The 20,950-nt window shown below is 27.6% G+C and overlaps 4 protein-coding genes across 7 annotated transcripts; 2 read left to right on the top strand and 2 right to left on the bottom strand.

Annotated features, from left to right (window-relative positions):
- The first annotated feature begins 2,937 nt into the window (after positions 1–2,937).
- On the top strand, positions 2,938–7,235 carry LOC114123772 (palmitoyltransferase ZDHHC8). 2 transcript variants are annotated; one of them, XM_027986855.2, is made up of 9 exons: positions 2,938–3,402; positions 3,508–3,626; positions 3,711–3,868; positions 3,933–4,105; positions 4,531–4,725; positions 4,785–4,956; positions 5,434–5,624; positions 5,714–5,842; positions 6,547–7,235. In XM_027986855.2, exons 1-9 carry the CDS (start codon positions 3,311–3,313, stop codon positions 7,106–7,108), a joined length of 1,791 nt encoding a protein of 596 aa, XP_027842656.1. In that variant the 5' UTR covers positions 2,938–3,310; the 3' UTR covers positions 7,109–7,235. The 2 variants fall into 2 exon arrangements, with proteins under 2 accessions (XP_027842656.1, XP_027842655.1); XM_027986854.2 differs by having other exon boundaries at positions 2,942–3,402; positions 5,693–5,842.
- A 650-nt stretch (positions 7,236–7,885) lies between these two features.
- Positions 7,886–9,771, bottom strand: LOC114123797 (derlin-2). Its single transcript, XM_027986890.2, has 6 exons — positions 9,622–9,771; positions 9,473–9,538; positions 9,240–9,407; positions 8,695–8,817; positions 8,391–8,554; positions 7,886–8,100 (listed from the first exon to the last, which is right to left on the bottom strand). The coding sequence occupies exons 1-6, from the start codon at positions 9,712–9,714 to the stop codon at positions 7,977–7,979; spliced, it is 738 nt and encodes a 245-aa protein (XP_027842691.1). The 5' UTR covers positions 9,715–9,771; the 3' UTR covers positions 7,886–7,976.
- Positions 9,705–17,147, bottom strand: LOC114123754 (ARF GTPase-activating protein Git). 3 transcript variants are annotated; one of them, XR_007604815.1, is made up of 14 exons: positions 15,972–16,501; positions 15,062–15,192; positions 14,869–14,969; positions 14,633–14,807; positions 14,445–14,575; positions 14,196–14,388; positions 14,066–14,138; positions 13,813–13,989; positions 13,650–13,753; positions 13,344–13,568; positions 13,114–13,287; positions 12,755–12,925; positions 10,245–12,237; positions 9,705–10,150 (listed from the first exon to the last, which is right to left on the bottom strand). XR_007604815.1 is itself a non-coding variant. In XM_050202957.1 (14 exons), exons 2-14 carry the CDS (start codon positions 16,021–16,023, stop codon positions 12,076–12,078), a joined length of 1,869 nt encoding a protein of 622 aa, XP_050058914.1. In that variant the 5' UTR covers positions 16,024–16,167; positions 16,775–17,147; the 3' UTR covers positions 11,302–12,075. The 3 variants fall into 3 exon arrangements, 2 of the variants coding, with proteins under 2 accessions (XP_050058914.1, XP_050058913.1); XM_050202957.1 differs by lacking the exon at positions 9,705–10,150 and adding an exon at positions 16,775–17,147 and having other exon boundaries at positions 11,302–12,237; positions 15,972–16,167; XM_050202956.1 differs by lacking the exon at positions 9,705–10,150 and adding an exon at positions 16,689–16,705 and having other exon boundaries at positions 11,302–12,237; positions 15,972–16,167.
- An 804-nt stretch (positions 17,148–17,951) lies between these two features.
- Positions 17,952–20,396, top strand: LOC114123758 (uncharacterized). Its single transcript, XM_027986834.2, has 4 exons — positions 17,952–18,355; positions 19,316–19,435; positions 19,504–19,682; positions 19,748–20,396. Exons 1-4 carry the CDS (start codon positions 18,295–18,297, stop codon positions 19,835–19,837), a joined length of 450 nt encoding a protein of 149 aa, XP_027842635.1. The 5' UTR covers positions 17,952–18,294; the 3' UTR covers positions 19,838–20,396.
- Positions 20,397–20,950: the final 554 nt, after the last annotated feature.

The following is a 20,950-nucleotide window of genomic DNA, read 5'->3' on the forward strand; positions in this document are numbered from 1 at the left end:
AATAATGATTTAGATTTTAGAAAATGAAACTTTTTTAGTGGATGTTTTTGCATGTTTTGACATTTTTTTTATTTCAAAATTTTAATTGTATTTTTCATCTTTTAGTGGATATTTCGATGGTTTTTTGTTTTTTAGATATTTTTTAATATATAGATAATATATTGTCTATTATATAATAATACATACCTAAAAGAAATATTATATTTTTACAGTTTCGATTAATATAAGAATAAATTAATAGTTATACTTTTAGGAATAAACAGTTTTTCTAAATATTAAGATATTATAATATTAATATCAGGGAAATCAAATACGTAAACTAAGATAATCTGTAAGAAATATCGGTTACGACCATTATTATAAACATTGACATTTCTTATTCACTATAAAGTATAAGTAGTCTATGTTTCAAAAAATAATTTTTTTTTGCTAATTTTTTATGCATATTAGATTCTAAACAAATTGTGATGAATGTATTGATTTTACAATGATGTGTATTTTTTTTTGTGGGTGTATATGTCACTCAATTTCGACACTTCGGGGGTGGTTTCTAATGACAAAGTGAATATCCTTGGTTAATAGAAAGAATTTTTCAACAGTTTTCAAAAAAAAATAATCGATTTTATTATATGGTTGTATCTAACTTTTAAACTAATAAAGAGAAAACTCGAAGCCTTATTATAGGAAAAATACTAAGAGCGTTTGAAAAAAATGTTTACGAAATCACGTATAACGATGACAATCACAATTTATCCTCAAATGATTTTCAATATTTGTTATTATTCAAAAAGAATAAGTGGTAGGTATAACTACTTCTTTAGATTGGCATTTTCTTTACATAATTTAATTTTAAAAATATTTCACTTATTTTAAGGCTATTTCTACGGATTTGAAACATTCGAATTTATTAGTTTTTTTTTTTTTAAATGCTGATAAAATTGTTTTGGCTGAGTCAAAATACCAAACAATTTAATACAAAGTTCCTCATAAGTTAGTCTAAATTATAATAATAATATATTGGAATAATTTTATTTTATTAATAACATTTGAAGTTCAAATATTGACAAAAAAGTCGTCAAATTCATGAAAACTTGCAAATTATTTTGTAGTTAGAATTTATAAAAAAAATTGTATAAGTTGCTAAGAGTTGAAAAATTTAATACAAGATTTTCCATAAGTTTGGCTTACAAGTTACAATAATTATAAAATACCTAACTTGAAAATTGACCTATTATAAAAAAAATGTATCCTTAGTATAAATTTTTATTCACTCGTAAAATAATGATTTACTATCAAATAATTTTAGGTTAGGTAAAAATTGCTAGTATCTTTAATCGTGTTGTAGGATCTTGAAACATGCACTATATTATATAGTTGTTTAAATAAATTGGCATTTTCTATACATGGTTTACCATCTTTTTTACCACATTATTTAAAATATAATATATTTTATATATTATACCCTAATTACCCTAGGCTAACAAATCATCTCCGTTCAGAATCGTGTTTTGTATACAATGATGATAATTATCATTGCATTCAAATTTAACACATACATAATAAATAATACTTAATAGTGAACCACACGTCCACACAGTACCTAATGTACAGCAGAGCGATAGTGGTAGTACGGTACCCACTTGACCTCGCTTTTTTACATTTAAGACTTTTTACTTATATTTACTTGGTTTTTTATGCATATAAATTCGGAGTTGTACTTATTATGTTTCCTTTTCGAAATAAATGAAATAAAGATACACACATTGTTAATATAAGAATTAGGAACACATAGATATGTTTCGTTTTCACGCCAAATAGTGTGTTTAGATACAAATAACATACTTCGGTAATAATCTGAAAATGTCAAAATATTGGACATGTTCCCTAACAAATGTTGTACTAAAACCTCCAGCAAACTGTCAGCCCGTCGGGTTGTAGTGGTACAAGACTACAAGAGTTAAAATTTGGTGACGATACGTTGAACGGTGTGGATTTGTATTTGTGACAAAAAATCAGCACTTAAATATTTTAGAAACTGATTGACACACTTCAAATTTAAAAACTTTAAATTACGAACAAATCTCGATTAAGCTCAACATAAATCATTCCCAAATATTTACGAACCAACAAATATAAAGATAATATAACCTACCTACCTGATATTTGTTGATACATCCACACATAGGTACTAGAAAGTATTATTATTAATTTATACCAACTTAGTACTTACCAAACTATATTATGATACATTATAGTCAATATAACGATTTTTAAAATTATTAAAATACATAATCCCAATATATTGTGATGTTTAAGTACATTTTTTTTTTTTTTGAGTTATTAAAACCAAACCGCAGCCAAGGCAGGGCCGGTTTTAAATACGATCGATGCGTGTGACGACAAAGAACGTCAAATTCAAGAGAGCGCGTGAAAGGTGTCAAAATTAGAGTTAAATCAGAAGGAGGGGTGCCAAAATAATTATTACACTGAGCCAATGCCAAGGACTGCCATAGTGTGATATCTTGAACCTTCTCTACATCGTGGTCACCGGTCGGGAAGTATTAAATATTTTCTTGGAACAAATGTATATTAAGGATATTAATTCAATTTAAACAAATTTACATAGGAACAATTAACTCTGATACGAATGGTACGTTTCGATGGTGAAGAATGAAGACTGATAGAATAAATAAAAATGTAACATTAAAAAGCTGATGAGCAGCAACCATGGCTAAATGACTTGGTTAATATAAGTTATTTAGCCATGGTGAACGACCAAACACGATTACGATTTCTGTACCTAACTCCGTAAGCAAATTTCTTCTACATAAATACATAATCTATATTTTAATCTCCATACTTTTTATATTTTATTTTCATAGCTTCACTACCGTCTTCTAAAGTTAATGACTTTTGTCCCACGCCTTCTGGCTACACTGCCTTGTTAAACCACATTATCACAGAAGTGTAAAATTTTCAATTTTATTTTTATTTTTAATGCTTTACGTGAAATTTTGAATTTATTTCGGTCACTCTCAGTTGCCCGTGGATGATTGAATATTTTACGCACGGCCCGACCACCTTTCGCAGTCCTGACGTAAACGTTCTCTACGTGCCCTTTTGATCGCAATCAACCGGCCGCGAACAAACATGAGAAAACTCGATTTTCGTGCACACCTACCATTGCATTATTTCTGTTCGCGACTACTTGTTCTGGGTCTGTCACCGTCCGACCCGAAAAAGAATGATGCTTAAAACCCACTCTTGTGGTGCAGTAGAAGTTTTCAAGTAACCAGAACAAAACCACACAATGCCAAAATGCGGATTACACACAAAATATTTGCCAGCGACGTTTGCATGGATACTGCTACTAGGAACGACTGGGGCTTTTTTTTATTATCCGTAAGTTCTCTATCTAGAAGTGTCGTAGTTGATTGCTTTTGTAAATTCTATCGACATGCGACATTTGGCAATTTATATTTTGATTGTAATTTTATTTTTTTATAGATGTCGATTTTTTGCTCAATTTTATCCATGGGTACCAGTTGTTCATGGTATAGTAACGTTTTTTGTTATAGCAAACTTCACATTGGCCACATTTATGGATCCTGGTGTGATACCGAAAGGTAAATATTCAACTGTATATTTATGTGATATGTATATTGTTATTTGTTATTAGTGGTAACATATAATATGTAATTTAACTTTAGCACCAGAAGATGAAGACACTGGTGATGACTTTCAGTCACCTTTGTATAAGTCAACCGAAGTGAACACAATTCAAGTGAGAATGAAATGGTGTTCCACATGTAGATTTTACAGACCACCTAGATGCTCTCACTGTAGTGTTTGTAACTGTTGTATAGAGGTAATATTTAAACATGTTTTTTTTGTTTTTTTTGCAACATTGTAATTATAACATTTTTTTTTAGACGTTCGATCATCATTGCCCATGGGTTAACAATTGTATCGGTCGCCGCAACTATCGCTACTTCTTCTTTTTCCTTATATCACTGAGTATACACATGGCATCTATATTTGGTGTTTGTTGTTGGTATATTTTATACCACAAAGATAAAATTGGTGACATTGATACTTTAGTATCGTATCCTTTGTATTTAAATATCACTATTTTATTTAATAAGTTATTCAAAAATGAGTTATTAAATCTAATGAGACTATCAATATCAGATAATTCTACATTTATACATATAGTATATTTTATTAAAATAAAAATTATTAATTGTTAAAATGGTATAAGACAATATTATGTATATAAGTGTTTGTGTATAATAATGGATTGACAGATTTATTTCAGTTTTAACTTAAAATATCTTTTAAGTAAATATTAATATTTAGTTTATTATAAATTTAATGCTATTTTTTTAATAATTTAATAATAGTAATATAGTATATGTATAAAATAATTTAGTAGAATACTATCAAAAACATATTGATTAATATTGAAATTCAATTTTTTTCAATTTTATAATTTATAAATAATTTTCCTTCATTTTAATACTTTAACAGATTAACATTGTGTGGCTTAGTAATTATTTTATTCATACCAATATTTGGTTTGACTGGTTTTCATGCTGTATTAGTAGCTCGTGGTCGAACAACTAATGAACAAGTCACTGGAAAGTTTAAAGGTGGTTACAATCCATTTTCACATGGCTGCCGTCTAAACTGTATAATTATTTTATTTGGACCTCAGTTTCCTAGGTATAATTTTTTTCATGTCTTTTTTAAACTTAAAATGATATATTAATTTTGCTTTTCAGTTTGTTAAAAGTAAAAACTTCTAAGTATCAAAAACACAAAAAACAAATTCAGAACAGTTTTAATGTACCTCCGCCATTATTAACAAAAGAAGATAATTGTGGGCCACCTGTTGCTAAAACATATTTGGATAATAGCAACGGCTTACACCATTCTTCAAATAATTATAATAAGGTTGGTCTCAATGTTATTTTCTAATTAAATTAATCATAAGGTATTTTAATTCAAATTTATGTTTGTTTAAAAATAAAAATATAACTAGTGCATGGATGGTCAAATTTTTATCATGGTACATATTTTTTTTTTAAATACTTATATTATTCATTTATAACACCCTAAAATATTTTTAGCTTAAAGTTCTTAACCCATAGTTAAAACGACCAGTTAATAAATATTCTTTACTTAATATTAGTCTTACATTTTTATGTCTTGTATTAAGTAATAATAATATTATGGAATGTAAATCACATAAATTATATTGCAACTTTTTAATAGTTACAATATTTAGCTTTTAAATTTAGATTTAATGGTTACTTTTTTTTAGACTACTATTACCCTATTATAGTCATGTTTTTATGGTACTAAAATTATTTTTACCTATAACTTTAAGCAAAATATATTTATTTATTTCATAATTTTATAATTTTCTAGATGTCTCCAGGAAGAGAGTGTTTAGAGCTTGATATTGAACTTTCAGCTTCACAGTCACAAGATTGTGAACCAACGCCGCCATTACAGCGTCAAGGCTCAAAAAACAATTTCTACTTACCTTCCTATGATACAACTGACAGTGCTAGGATGTCTTATGTGACACGGACAGCACCACACCCATCGCGACCAAGGTACATAATTTTTGACCATTATAGTTTAAATTTTTTTATTGATTCATTTTTACTATAACTCAAAAAAGAATGAATGAAATGGGTAATAGTTTGTCAAGAGAAACCATGATGGATCCAAATCGTCAATCTAACATTATTATGCAAAGTCCTACTATGCAGCAGAGAATGAAAGTTATTGGAGTACCTACAGCTTTGGCACTTTCTAGTCCATTAAGGCGGCAAGTACCATGTTTAAATTCACTAAATAATCTTAATAATTATTTAATTAAATATACTTAAAATATGTTTGGTGGATGTAACATGATATTAAACAGTAGTAATTGAATTATTAAAACACTACACATAATATTAATAATAAAATATACATAAATACTGCATAACAAACTTTAAAAATAATAAATATTAATATTTCTTGTATTATTGAACAATTACAGACTATATAGTCCAGGATCGGATTGATACATATATTGGCGTATCAACATTTTTAATTTCTAACGACCATTTATTTACTGACCCAATAGTCATATGGTTAAGTTATCCAATTGTTGATTTTATAATTGATCATTAGTAATTTATCATATTTTACTCATTATTTTATTTTTACCCAGTCTCACATGACTAATCAACTGAGATTTTTTTGGTAGCGTGTCTTAACTAATCCAGTCCTGAACTATTCACAATGTGTGCAGTTATTGACGAAGAAATGTCATGTATTTAGGCCATTCCCGGGTCTAACCTAACCTCGTATCATAGTTTGTAAATGGTTATTACATGAATAATAATAAAAATATGAAGATAACTGTCTGCATTAGATATTTAATTTCAAATGCCAATGAAATGCATTTTGTTGTGCTGAAAGATTTTGTATTATTCAATAGCAAATTTTAATTTGTGTTTTACTGATTTCTTTTTTCCACATTAGATCGAACCCTGGAACTCCGACTCAAGTAAAACGACCAGACTTTATAGGAGTTGGGACTTCTACTAAACATTACGAATATCAAGAACGTAGTCCACAACGACGTTTTTTGTCTGAAGGTGACATATTACGTGAACACGAACGTCCACCTTCATATCCACGTATTAATAATACAGTTGACAACATTCAAGAATTAGCCGGATCACCGCAGAGGGGTGTTTATACTTGGAAAGACACTCCTGGGACAACTGGTTCTTACTATGTCCCTCGACAAGCACCTACATTCAACTATTGTGCAGCACATAATGATTATAGATCTAATCCAACTAGTCCAACTACAAAAACTTATTACCCAGTTCGTGGAGGTGTTCCTGTTTATCCACCTCAACCATCACCTGTAGGCAAGAAAAAACCTCCTCCTATACAAACTAGAAGACCTATGTCTTTTGCCAGAGCATTAGACCACGATGCAATGGAAATGTCAATTAATAGAGGAAACAGCACCGACAATGGAAGTCCTGATCGTAAAAGTGCTTATGACAAAAACTATGAAATATCTGTCTAAATGTGTTGTTGATAGCTTTCTTTTTAACTTTCCAATTTTTTTTTTATGTTATGTTAAATTATTGTCATGTGCATTTTCTGTATATAAATTGAAATTAACTGTTGTAAATATAATATATATATATATATTTTTTTTTAAGACCCATCAAAAGCAAATATATTACTTACAAAGTTGTGTGTTACAGGGTGTTGTAGGATATTATGTTAAAAATAGTGAATAATTATGTTTATTTGAAGTTAAGCCAATTCAACATAAACCTTAATGTCATTATCAATTACTTATTTGTTAATTTTAATGGTTGAACAATTAATTATAAAATCTAGTCATAATTTTTGAAATATTACATTGTATAATACCTTAAACATTTTTTATGTAAAACTCAAATGTTTAAAGAAATATGTATGTATCATAATCTATTGTATGTAAATAATATTTATAAAATATATGCATTTTGATTACATAAAACCATTAACTTTGACATGTATAATTATGTATGTTTAGTTATAATACATGGATATTTTATTTACTCAATACCATGATCAATAAGCATAGAATTTTTTTTTTCATTTTTTTGCATACATATTTCTATAATCACCCTGTACTGTTTTTATAGTTTTTACTAATGTTGTGACTTTTGTTTATATTTAATCATTTTCCTCAAAATTTGTATTAAAAAAAAAAAAAGAAAAAAACAACAATTAAAATGATAATAGGCATTTTAATCATAGTTTGGTTTTTGAATAAATAAATTATGTATATGAATAACCTAAAACAAAATAGGTTAATTTAATTTTTATTTATGTTTAAATTATTATTTACAATTCTCAAGTAACAGTTCAACACAACAATTTAGGATATAAACACTGACTTATTCATTTTGACGTCCTTCAGGAGGAATTTCAGCTGCATTTCCTCCCCAATTAAATCCTCCCGGGCGAAACTCTGGTGGAGGTACATGATCCTCTTCTGGTGCTGGATCAAGAAGGTGTTTTCTAATAATGAAAAAAAAAATTAATAAATGCCATTACTTAACTCAAACATTATATATATGGGCATACATCAATTATTTGAATCTAATATAATTGGTTCATCGGTACATCTAATATTTTGAATAACTAAAGACCACTATATAATCACTCTAGAATACGTTAATATTTAAGTTTGATTAAATTAAAAACATCATACAGTAAATGTTTTTGTCAGACAGTAATTTTACATAATATATAATATGTACATAGCAAATATGGTTGTCAATGCATATGAATTAAATTGAAATACTTACAAGAAAAGTGGTGTTTTAAGAATTTTAAGGTTGGCCCTATGTTGAGGAAGCACATCTTCTAAATAGTAATAACAATGGCCAACAGCAATTCCCATCAAATCTACCCATGGTGTGTTTCCCAACAGAATTGAAAAACCAAGTAACACCCATGGCAAGTATGGAGCCTATTTTAATCAAAAAATAAGTTAATCTACATTTTATATTAAATTTAAATCAATTGCATTTATTAAATAATTAAAAATAACAAAACAATTGCACATTTTTACATGATATCATATTGTACAAGGCTAAATTAAAAGATTACCTGAAAGTTTAAAACACCAAAGAAGTTCATTCTAATATATGGGTTTCTTCGTGACCAAATATATACTAACATTATTGTTAGTGCTTGTCCTAAGAATAATAAATTGATAAAAAACGCCCAAATCTAATAATATTTGTTAAGTAAAATTAAAATTCAATTTTAAACTATACAAACAGAACAAAGTTTATTTAATTTGGTTTGATTCATTATTAATTTAATAGATTATAAAACAAATATACACCAACAAATATGTTATAATCAACACTTAAATGTTTGTTATTTATGATTCAATGATTGATTGTATTCTTTATGTTGAAAAATAAAATATTATTATAATCATTATAAAATTCAACATTTCAAAAACAGAAGGGGTAAAAATGTTCATTTTTAAATATCCATCTTGAAAATTTCAGATATAAAAAACCATCAACCACAACCTATCAAATTAAACTTTTTTTTTAAACTTAATATAATGAATATTTAAATTTTAAAATATTTATACGCTTTTGACTTATAGGTAAATAAAATATTATTAAAAAGGATACAATCATTAATGAGGCACCAAAAAAAAACATCATTACAAAATCTGCTGTTCTTGAACGAAATGATCCCTCTTCAAGCATACGACAATAACGATAAGTGAAAATCATATTGAATAGAAAATTGAAACCAATGTTACCGAAAAACAGAAAAGTAGTGATCAATCTCCATACCTAGAATGAATAAAATTTCAATTTTAGATACATTAGCAATGCTCATTTATATATATTCTACATACTTGAAATTGTTTTAGTATCAGCAATGGATTGAAGTACAACTGGAATGGGGAGACAACATCTAACTGCTATAAATGAAGTCATAGATACTCATTCAGTTAAGTTCAATCGAGTATGTACGGATTTTAAACCGAATACTACTCTAACTTACCACTGCTACGGTAGTGATTACACAGGCTGTCGTGTACGCTCTGGTGACGGGTGGCATTTGCATATATTCGTGTCGGAGCGTGTGGTAAGCCATGGCTTTCCGAAAAGAAAAATCGTATTCGAGTGCGTTCCTTCAATTTGCATACAAAACGCAAACAGTTGGCGAGATTGCTAAACGCAGTATCGTCAGCAGCATTAAAACGGTATCAAGACGACAGTAGAATGCTGTTCAAGAATAATTTACACGAAACTTACGTGACATTCTTTGGCAAAACGAATGTAAATCAACCACATACACACAATATATTTTTTACTTATAAAAATCGTGTTTACATACAACTTACGTACGTAGGTAATAATATATTAAAATATATTATTATTGTCATGATAACATATTTTGGTTTCTGATAATAAATGTTTACTGACACGGCGATAGAATGAGATATTCTCGTACACCACGATTAACTGGTTCAATGTTCGCGAATATTGTGTGGGTGAAATTTAATAAGGGCATACCTTTAACCTAGTCTCTACAATGATGTACGACACTGATGTAATTATGTAAACAGTAAAAACTAAAATACAAATAATATAGCCATTTAGTAATATATTGTAGATAAGTACCTGTGACGTGTAGCTCAACTTTCTACCTATATATTATTTTAAGCTTTATCAGTTATCACATAGCACTGGCGTAACTACTGAGTGGCAACTTTCAAGACACAAACATACACCGGAGGTCTGGACTTGAAGGACCCTCTATCATCGTTAATACAATTTGTATTTATAATTTTAATTTTGTTTATAATTCACATCATACTGTAAAAAAAGTGCAAAATACCTATATCTTATTTCGTGTAAGAGTATTAACTGAGTTGAACTTTTATATTAACAATTGAAAAAATATAAACAATGCAAAATTAATTAAAGAGTTACATTAAACTTTATTTTATTGATATGAGTGTGTTGATTATACCGTCTGTACTCTGTACTGTAGGATATAGCACATTTAATATAAAATCGCAAAAATTAAAAATTTTGGTGACAAAAGGATGACGACATTGGGCTAACACTTTTTTTAATACTGCCCCGGGGACTCCAATTTATAACTACGACTCTGTAACACATAGGCAGAGTAATTATTATTTTTTATAATTAGTATAATAAGTATAATTATCTCAGGTCAAATAATAATATACAGTCTAATAAGTAATAACTATAAAAAGATAAATTACTATTTCATGCTTGGAATGCAGTGACAACTGACATTATATCAAATGTCACTAAATTAGTCACAAACAGCAAACTTAACAATGTCATTATAAAAATCTTTCGGATATATTTATATTGGAATCAATAAAATCCAAAAAATATAAACTTAACTTTATTTATTGACATTTATGAAAATTTGGATAAAAGTATAATATTTTATATAATACCGTTACATTGAATATAAGATAGTAACTATATTTATAGTTAGCAAGCCAAGGAAAATTGTTTGGTACCTATAACCTATCAATTTTAGGAAAGGCTATGTGATACACACAGTTATCTACAACTGGACTACTAGTAGATACTAGAAGATATCTAAGATTTCAAGTGTCTTTTAAAACAAGATGATAGCAATAGTCACCATCATCACCAATCATAGGTGCCGCAGAAATTTTTCTATGAGGGGCCAATTAGGGGCCAATTTTAGGATTTGTTATATAATAAATAGTAATTAAAACATATTTTTGAAAAGCCAGGGGGGACAAATGCCCCAGCTTGCCACCCATGTCACTAATATTTGTATTTGATTTTTTTTTTTTCGAAGCAATTCATTTATTAAATAGTATTGAGAATTACCAAATCAAAATGGTCCAATAAACTAATTTCTATATCAAGTAATTTTTAAGAAAACAATTATATAATGAAGACATACAGATGAATTGTTATATAGTATAAAGATCTAACTTCTCTTTTGTTATTAACAATGAAATTAAAATGAGTATCTCAACACAATTTAACTATTATTAATTTAATATATTAAAATATAAATCTAATAATATAAGCAAATATAAACTTTTGATTTGTTAAAACATCATAAATAATTTTAAATACAAAAAATAAACATTTACTGAATTTTAAAGATAAAGAATTAAACTTTAAATTAACATGATTATGTAAATTGTAAATTATAAATGCATAGTGGATACAATATTATAGATTATTAGTAATATTAGGTGCCAACTGCAAAATTTACAATAAATACTCATAAACAAAGTTATTATGCTCAATAATACCTTAATATATATTCTATTAATTAAACTTAAATTATAATACAAATATTACCCTGTTTGTATATATTATTATTAATAAATAATTAAAAGGAACTTAGTAAATGATTTAAATTTAAATGTATATTTATAAACTTTAAAAATATTTATTAGTTCATTATTATCATTGATTATAGTCAAAACCTTGTCAAAAGCTGTTTAGTAGCTTTTGCAATATTGAATGAGCAATCACGCACTCTTTCAACACCAGCTTCCAAACATGCACATTCAAGTTGTAATTGAGTAGTATTTGTATTCAATGACCATAGTGCTGATTTCAAAACGTCATCATTAATACTCTAAATACAAATTTCAAATGTAACTTAATATAATTGTTAATAATTAAGATATATAATTGCATGCTTTTGCTATTTTTTTCTTTATGTATAATATTTTATTTCAAAGCTAGGGTACCTTTGAGATTTATCCTATGTAAAGTAGAATAGGTGATGGAATTATTACTTATTGCAAAATATTCAATTTTAACACAACCCATTTTACCACCATTATTTAAAAATTCAATTATTGTTTAATCTATAATTAATGGTTAACACCAGTGGCGTCACGAGCTTATTTTTTGGGGGCAAGTGCCCCAAACAATTTTAGATGGGCGGGTAATTTTGTTAAATTGTAACAATATTTTTGTATTTAACAATTATTATAATATATTATTATTAATATTTAATATATAGGTATATCGGCAGGTTTTATTATGGGTGTGTTGATGGGTAACTTCAATCTTGGCCCCCGTGAAGAAAATGTTTGTAACGCTACTATTAAACACCACTAATTAAGAAGTAAATATAATTTGCTTACATGTGGAAATATTGCAGTAAGTTCAACTACAGCAGTCCTAATTTTTTCAGTACCAGGAACAAATGCTTTACAAGCTTCTGATGACCTTATGTTAGTCCATAGTTCTTGTATACCCTTAGTTACTTGAGCAGTATGACGGACAACATCTTCGTATAATGGTAAACTACTTGTCTAATAAATTAGATGACATATTAAAAATCTATTATTTTAGCGAGCACCTAATTGATAATATAAAGAATTTGTTTCAAAAATATATTAAGAAGTTTCTCAATAATTTTGATTTAACATTATACATACATATTAATTCTTTTAAGTTTTGTAACACACATTTATAATAGTCAAATTGAATAATTTCTTACTTGTGCACTTCGATTTATATCACATTTTATTCCTTCCCGAGTTTCATACATTGACACAGGTCTTAAAGGTTGTTTAATATCACCACACTCGTTTTCATTGATCACCAGTGCTGGTTGTTTTTGTCGTAACATTTCACATTTTAATTCTAAATTTTCTTTTGTAACTTCTTCAACCTAATATACAATTTCATAATAAAATCTTTTATTATTTATATATTAATTAAACTAACTTTTTTTTTCAGTGAATCAATTTCAGCTATCAATTTGGAAATTCTGGCCTCAGACTCTGATAATTTTGTTTCAAAGGCCTTACTATTATACAATGGCAAATTAGGCACTGTATGTTCCATATTCACTTTATTTGAATCTACAGTTTCTTCAATCACATTTTTTTCTATTTTAAGATTATTTTCTTTACTGTTTAAAACAGTAGGTGGTTTAGCATGTAATGTCATCTTTAAAATAAAAGGTTAACAATAAATCTTTATGATATTTTAAAAACTCGTAAACAACACATCAATAAAAACAAAAATTACCATTGCAGCAATTTGTTCAGGTGTTGCATAGTCTTCATCAGAAGCAACATGATCATAAAGTGGTTCATCATCATCATATTTTAATTTCGAAATAATTTTATTCACTAAAATGTAAAGAAATTTTAAATTGTAATTGAAACTGTTTTCTTATTAATGTGTATACCTGGTTGAGTCCTTCTATTAATTTCAATTAAAATTTGTATAACAAGATTTTTAAATTCTTTTTGTCCATAACAAGCTAATTTTTGTCGTCCTTGATTTTTCATTGATGATAAATCAGGATTTACTGGTAAAAATGGTACTGACATAATATGAGCTTGTGAATTTTTTTGTTGCCAAACTTTAACCATGTACAAAACCATGTAGCATTTTTTTTATTAAAATATAGAAAATAATTATATAAATGTAAAAATTACTTTTTTCAGTTTCTCTCCTATCGATTTCATCAAAAACATCCAACACTAAATCTTCAAACAAGTAATTAGGTAACTACAAAAAAATAATTTAGATTAATAAACTAACAATAAAATATAACATTAAATTTACCTGTTGCATCTTCTGTATAGCTTCTTGTTGATCACCTTCTTGTTTGAGATATTCATCATTTAGATCAAAAGGTATCATATTTACATCATTTTTATGCTCTGTTTTATGTCCAAATACATACATTGAAAGAGCATCTAATACTTCATACATACTATCATTTAGTCTATCATTAATATCTTTATGACCAGATAGCCTAGAAAATAACAAGTGTATAATATATTGGGGGAAAAAAATGGGCAAATTAATTACTTGGCACAAATTGCTGGAGTATTTCCATTGCTATCAATAGCACGTGGATCAGCTCCATAGGTAAGTAATAATTCAGCCTGTAATATTTGCCCTGCTTTAGCTGCTACGTGTAATGGATAATTTCCTTTTTCCTAAAGTAATGAGATAAATAAAATATTTTTAACATACACAACAAAGTCAATAATTACAGGATGATAATAATTAGGATCAGCTCCTTGCGCTAAGATTCTTAGGCTTGTTTCTAGATTTGAAGTTCTGACACTAGAATGTAATTGTTGATTTAAATCTTCTCTAGTATCACTACTTTTTAATATGAACAACTGCTGTCTATGTTTAGCACGTATAAAATCTTCTTTTAATGGTCTAAAATTTTCATTTAATAAATAATTATGAATAGGAAAAAATTTAAAAATATTTTATTTACAGTGGATCCTTAGGAGTAGGTTTTTTTCTGTGATTCTTATTATCACTTAAAGCATGTTCCCAAAGTGTATTAATATTAGCTTGATGTAAAGTTCTCACCATCTAAATAAAAATACATTTTAGGTAGAGAATATTTTAACAATTAAGAAACACAAAAAAAAATATATATAATATAACATTTATAAATTTCTTACATTCAAAGTAATTGGACACCAGTCAGCACTTAAACTTTTGATCTGTGATATGTGTCGCCCAATACTACGATGAATACTACAGCATTCATCACAAATGTACAATCCACGATTTACAACTACCCAATCTGAATCTGGACAAGAAATTAAATTAGGTAAATTTATTTAACCAAATACAAATATATTTATTGAATTCAGGTTAAATAATCCATTTATTTTAATAATTGATGGTGAATTCCTAAAGTATATATTAGATCAGGGGTCTTAAAAGGTTAGGTTTGGCCCACAAACAAATTTCAACCAGCCCATAGGCCATGGCCCTTATAGGAAGGTAAATATAAAAGTAAATGTCTAAAATTTAAAAATTAAATTTGATAATACACTTTTAGCCCGCCAAGCGCATTTGATATTTTTGTGGCCCTTGAATTAAAAAGTTTGAAGACCTTGTACTAGATTAGTGTATATATTTCACTCACTGTATTACCAAAATTATAAAAATATATCTACATTAGTTTATACTTAAATATTAATAGTTCTTAGTAAGTATTAAGTTTTTATTTAATGTTTCAGACAAAATTTTTAGGAAAGTATTAACATTGATTTTTTATTATAAAGTTGTGTTTTTCTAAATTATAATAAGAATTATATTTGTATGCAACTTTAATAGATGGATCGGTTAACATAAAATAAAAGTACAGAACCAGACCTGGATTAAGCAAGACCATGATCAAGGGATGTACAAGACTTTTTTGTTATCAGTTTAAAATTTTATAATTTATATTAGTGGTTATTTGTACTTTTATTTTTTTTGGAGTAAAAACACAAACAAATTTAAATTAATCCTTCCTTAAATATATGTAGTATCTTTACAATATTTTTAATGTAATAGTCTATTAATATTATCAGAAAATACCTGGAGCACTGCAATCGGCACATGCGTCATTGTGTTTATACTTGTTAGACATTACGGTGGCAAACGTGTCTAACAAAACAATTCAGTGTGAATAATTATATAATGTATACAATATATTCAGTCTTCCGAAGGGAGTAGACAGAGGGACAAATTAAATTTTGAAAAAATATACACCAACGCCAAAACAATCGCTAAACTGTTAAAGAGCAAAACATTAAATATTAAACACACCAAAAAAGTTCAAACGTTCAAATGTTCAACCATAACTATTAACTACAAACTGGCGAGGCACAACTATTCAGACTATAGAGATAATAGACATAAAAGTACACATATAGATAACACTATTAAGGATTGACTAGACTAAACAGTGTCTACTGTCTAGTATTAATTGACATTTGAGTGATTTGACAAGAAGTCAAGAAAAGACTCGCGACACTTGCTTTATCATATCGTTTTTCAAATACTATCATGAAAAAAAATATATTATATTACCACAGAACAAGATAACACAGATATGTATGATATTGTATAATAATATCATATTCTATGTATAATTAATATACTTATAAAAAAAATAGGTGATATTATAGATATTTTCGGTATATCTGATATCACGTTAGCTTGTAAATAATTATAGCTTTGAAGCAGTTAAGTACTAAATAGTAAATAATAACATGATTGATGGTTCATAAACATTGTTAATTGTAGTTGTACCTTTTAAGAATATTAGTCATAGAAATATAGAATTTTAGAAAGTGTTGAATGTTGATACCGATTACAATCGGGTCCACAGTACTTACAACTCTAAAGGTCCTTACACACTAGGCGAATAGTTCGCGCGCGGACGCGATTTTAAATCGCCGCGAACGTTCGCTTAAAAATTAAACAGCTTATATTAAATTAGACCATTCACACTATGTATCGTCCGCGACTGTTCACGTATGATTAATTTTAGGCGAACATTCGCCCAAAACGGCTAAAATTAAACACGTTATTTTGAATGGATCTATTCACACTGGGCGAATGTTCGCGCGCGTTTCGCCCGAATAACATTATGATTCGGTGCGATTTATAACCGCGTATAATTGTGTAGTGTATTAGTGTGTAAACTTTGTGTTCTAGCGAATAAAATTCGAGGCAATTTAAAATCACGCCCGCGCGACGAACTATTCGCCTAGTGTGTAAGGACCTTAATAGATTTAGATTTTAGAAATCATGCGGCCGGTTATACAATGTGTAGGTGTGTAACCGTAGGTTACCACGGTCCAATCCTTCACACAACACAAATGACCGTGGCGTCGGTATTTGGTGCTTCAGTAGTAGTTGATGCTGTCACTTGTGACTTGTCTGTCATGCTGATGCTCAACGCTCAATGAGTCTGCTCTCACTGCTCTCAGTAAACTAAGACCGTGCTCTGCACTCTATACTCGAGGAATTATTACTCTAAGTTGTGCATATTATAATATTATTATTATGATTAATTTCCAACCTTAAACAATAAACGGATGAGAATACATTTATCTATAATAAAACCATGTAATATTTGCATCTTACATCTCACTACCCTTCCAGGTACTCTATAATTACTCGTTCATTTCAATCATTTAATCAAGATTCCGAGTACATAAATTCCTTGATATATAAAAGAAGATTCTATTATATTATTATGTCTATGATTACTTAGGACTTAGGTTATACTTGTTTTAATGTTGTATTACTTATATTGTACTTATTTATTCAATTTATTGACCGCTGTTGTTATTAGGTGTTATCCTAATATAATATAATATATTATATAATATAAATGAGTAGATAACAATAATGTTTATAATAATTAAATAATATGAGGCCACCATGTAAAGATGTTTTATACATCGTGTACGAGGAGCATTATAGACCTATTAACTATAGTATCTAAAGCCATGATACAAGGTTATGATTATGATCGCGTAAGGGGGTTCTCATTATCATTTTTTCAAAAGAATAACAATCATAGAAACAATATGAAAACAAAAACATGGGTGTGAATCAGTAACGACTAACGAATAACGACACTACGACAGTATCACAGTGGCACGCCCGGTACTGACCACGGGACACAAATCATAATATTAATATTATTTATGTAGTGAATTACAATAACAAAATTTAAGTAGTGATTAGTAATTAATTAATCACTTAATCAGTATACCTTTTGTTTTGTTCGTGATATGCGTGTTATTATACATGTTGTGGTTTAGATTGAATAAATTATATCGTCTGTACTTAGTTAACTAATAATTGTATGTGAGATTTTTGTGTTTCCTAAACGATTGAAAATATGATTTTCTTTAATAACTTGCTGTCGGTTCTTACATTATTCACAGTTATTATAAATTTGAGTAAGTACTGTCTGTAAACATGAATATTTTGCTTCATTTAATTTATCTTTTTAAAATAATATCAACAAATAGGTTGATAAAATTCACGATGGCTTAGGTGGATAGGTTGATGTGGTTTTTATTTAATTTTTAGACATTTTATCTATGAGTAACAATAATATTAGTCGACTAATAACTTTTTGGTATTTTTTTTTACCTGTTTAAATTATTTAAAATTAATAATTTGCAATTCATCCATGTATCATTTTAAATTATAGAGAGAAAATACCTAAATTTAGTAACTAAAAAAAACTATGATACTTATAATTAAGTATTATCATTTGAGAACAGTGGCATTCATTATACTGTTTACAGGGTTCATTGGTTGACTTTGAGCGATTTATTTTTTTTTTAAACTCATTGAGTAAATCCACTTATAACTTCATTGACATATTTTTCACAATTAAATTATGTTTTTATATTATTTAATTCATTACTATTATTTATCATAATAGCATAGTTCTGTTTAAATTAAGTCATCAAACCTCCAACATTAACATGATATATAAAAAAAAGAAAATGTTAATACTCATTTTTATCTTTATTTAATGAGCTGGTTTTGTTGTCTCAGTGCAGTTAACTCTTAAATAAACCCAACCGTTCATAGCAATAATATTTGTATAGTTAGAATAATTATCCTATTTTCTAGTTAAGACCCTACATCATTATATTATATCTTGCTCTAAAAACTGACAATCTACTTGTGATATAATTTATTGTTTCAGTTGGTTAACAGGATATTACATTTTGTAAGTAGTGTTGTGGTCTGATTTGCTTAAAAATTAAAAATATTGTGAACTTTATTATTATATGTATGCTGAGGTTCAGATTTTTTGAAAAAATGTAATAACTTAATATTATCATATTATGCTAACATTTTATTGGTTGTAAGCACTTAACCTAACCTTCATTGCGTTTAAGGTGAGTCCTTGGAATGTTATGTTTGTACAAACCAAGATCAAAATCATGAAAAATGTTTGAACACAATTAAGACATGCGAACCAGAAGAAGATATGTGTTTATCAGAAATCAGTTGGGGATGTATGAATATATTTTTTTAATTTGTGACAATACATTGTTTTATTTGATAAATCTATTTATTATTGCAGCTCCTCCATATTGGGTGGAAGGAGGAATCAAACAATATTATGTATCAAAGAGATGTGCCACTAGGGCCACATGTGATGCTGTGAAAACTAAAACAATGCCTTATTGCACGTACCTTTGGTATCAAGATTGGAAATGTGCTGAATGTTGTTTAGGCGACCGTTGTAATTACTACATAACTGTAAGAATTTATAGATGTACATTTATAATAACCTTCTAAAGTACTTATATTTTTTGGTATTGCAGATGGGCAGTAGTGCAGTAAAATCCAATTTGATTGTATTATTGGGATGCATTGCCATATTGATTGGATTCCATGTTACCAAAACTGTATAGTTTATTCCAAAGGATTGTTTATCCATCAGCAATAAGAAAATATTTTTATATTCTGACACAATTTTTTTTGTAATAATTTTAATACTAAAAAAAGAATCAAGTTTAACTATAGGTTACTTCATTTTTAATCTCTTTTTAACTATAAGAATTTAAGTTTATGTATACAAATATCAACAGTATTATTTTTAATCATAAGTAAAAAGTTCCGTCCAAATATTGTATATTTTATTATAATATTTTAAACTTAGAATTTAAAACACATTTTGTATGAATATGTTAACAATTAATGTAAAATTAAATGATTTATATTCTCTTTTATACTAATATTATTATAATAATATGAGTTTATAATTTTATATAATATGTTTAACTTGCCATATTTTTTCTCGTTATCAATTTCTCAAAAAAATCCATTCAAACCATGATATCTGTAATATCATGCTGGTTATGGGCTCCAGATTATAAGCCTATAAATGTGATGCTATACAAGTTAAATTTAACGCAACAAATTGTAAATTATGAAAATTATAGTGGATTGCTTATGATATCATTACTCAAATTTTACTGTATCATAACATTCTTTTATGAAAACTTAACATTTTTATCTAATCATGCATTACCATGATTGTAAATTGTTTTGTTCATTAACCGTGACCATCATAAAGAAATTGCAGTTTTGGGGTTTTATTGCAAATGCTATATTCAATAAGGGTCATTTTTTATTATTCTATAGACCAGGAGCAGCAAACCTTTTGAACACTACGTGCCAAAAATTTACTTTTTTTTTCTTTTTTAGAGCGTGCTATGAAAAATATTATATTATTATATTGCTATAATATTGAATGTTATATTCATAATTGTAAAAAAAACTTTTTAAATATGTTAACCTATTACCTATAATATTATATATTATAGTTAAAAATTTTCGCGTGCCACCTTGGGCACACATGCCATGGGTTTGTCATCCCTGCTATAGACAGTTCTGTCTTGCAGTGCCGATAATCCTTTTTGATACATCTAAAATAAAAAGATAAGTGCAGTTTTTAATGTCTTTTAAATTCCAATATGTTTGGGAATCCAGTAGACCTCAATTATTCAAAACTGTAGTATAAA

Source organism: Aphis gossypii, chromosome 3, assembly GCF_020184175.1.
Source record: "Aphis gossypii isolate Hap1 chromosome 3, ASM2018417v2, whole genome shotgun sequence".
Classification (NCBI taxonomy): domain Eukaryota; kingdom Metazoa; phylum Arthropoda; class Insecta; order Hemiptera; family Aphididae; genus Aphis; species Aphis gossypii.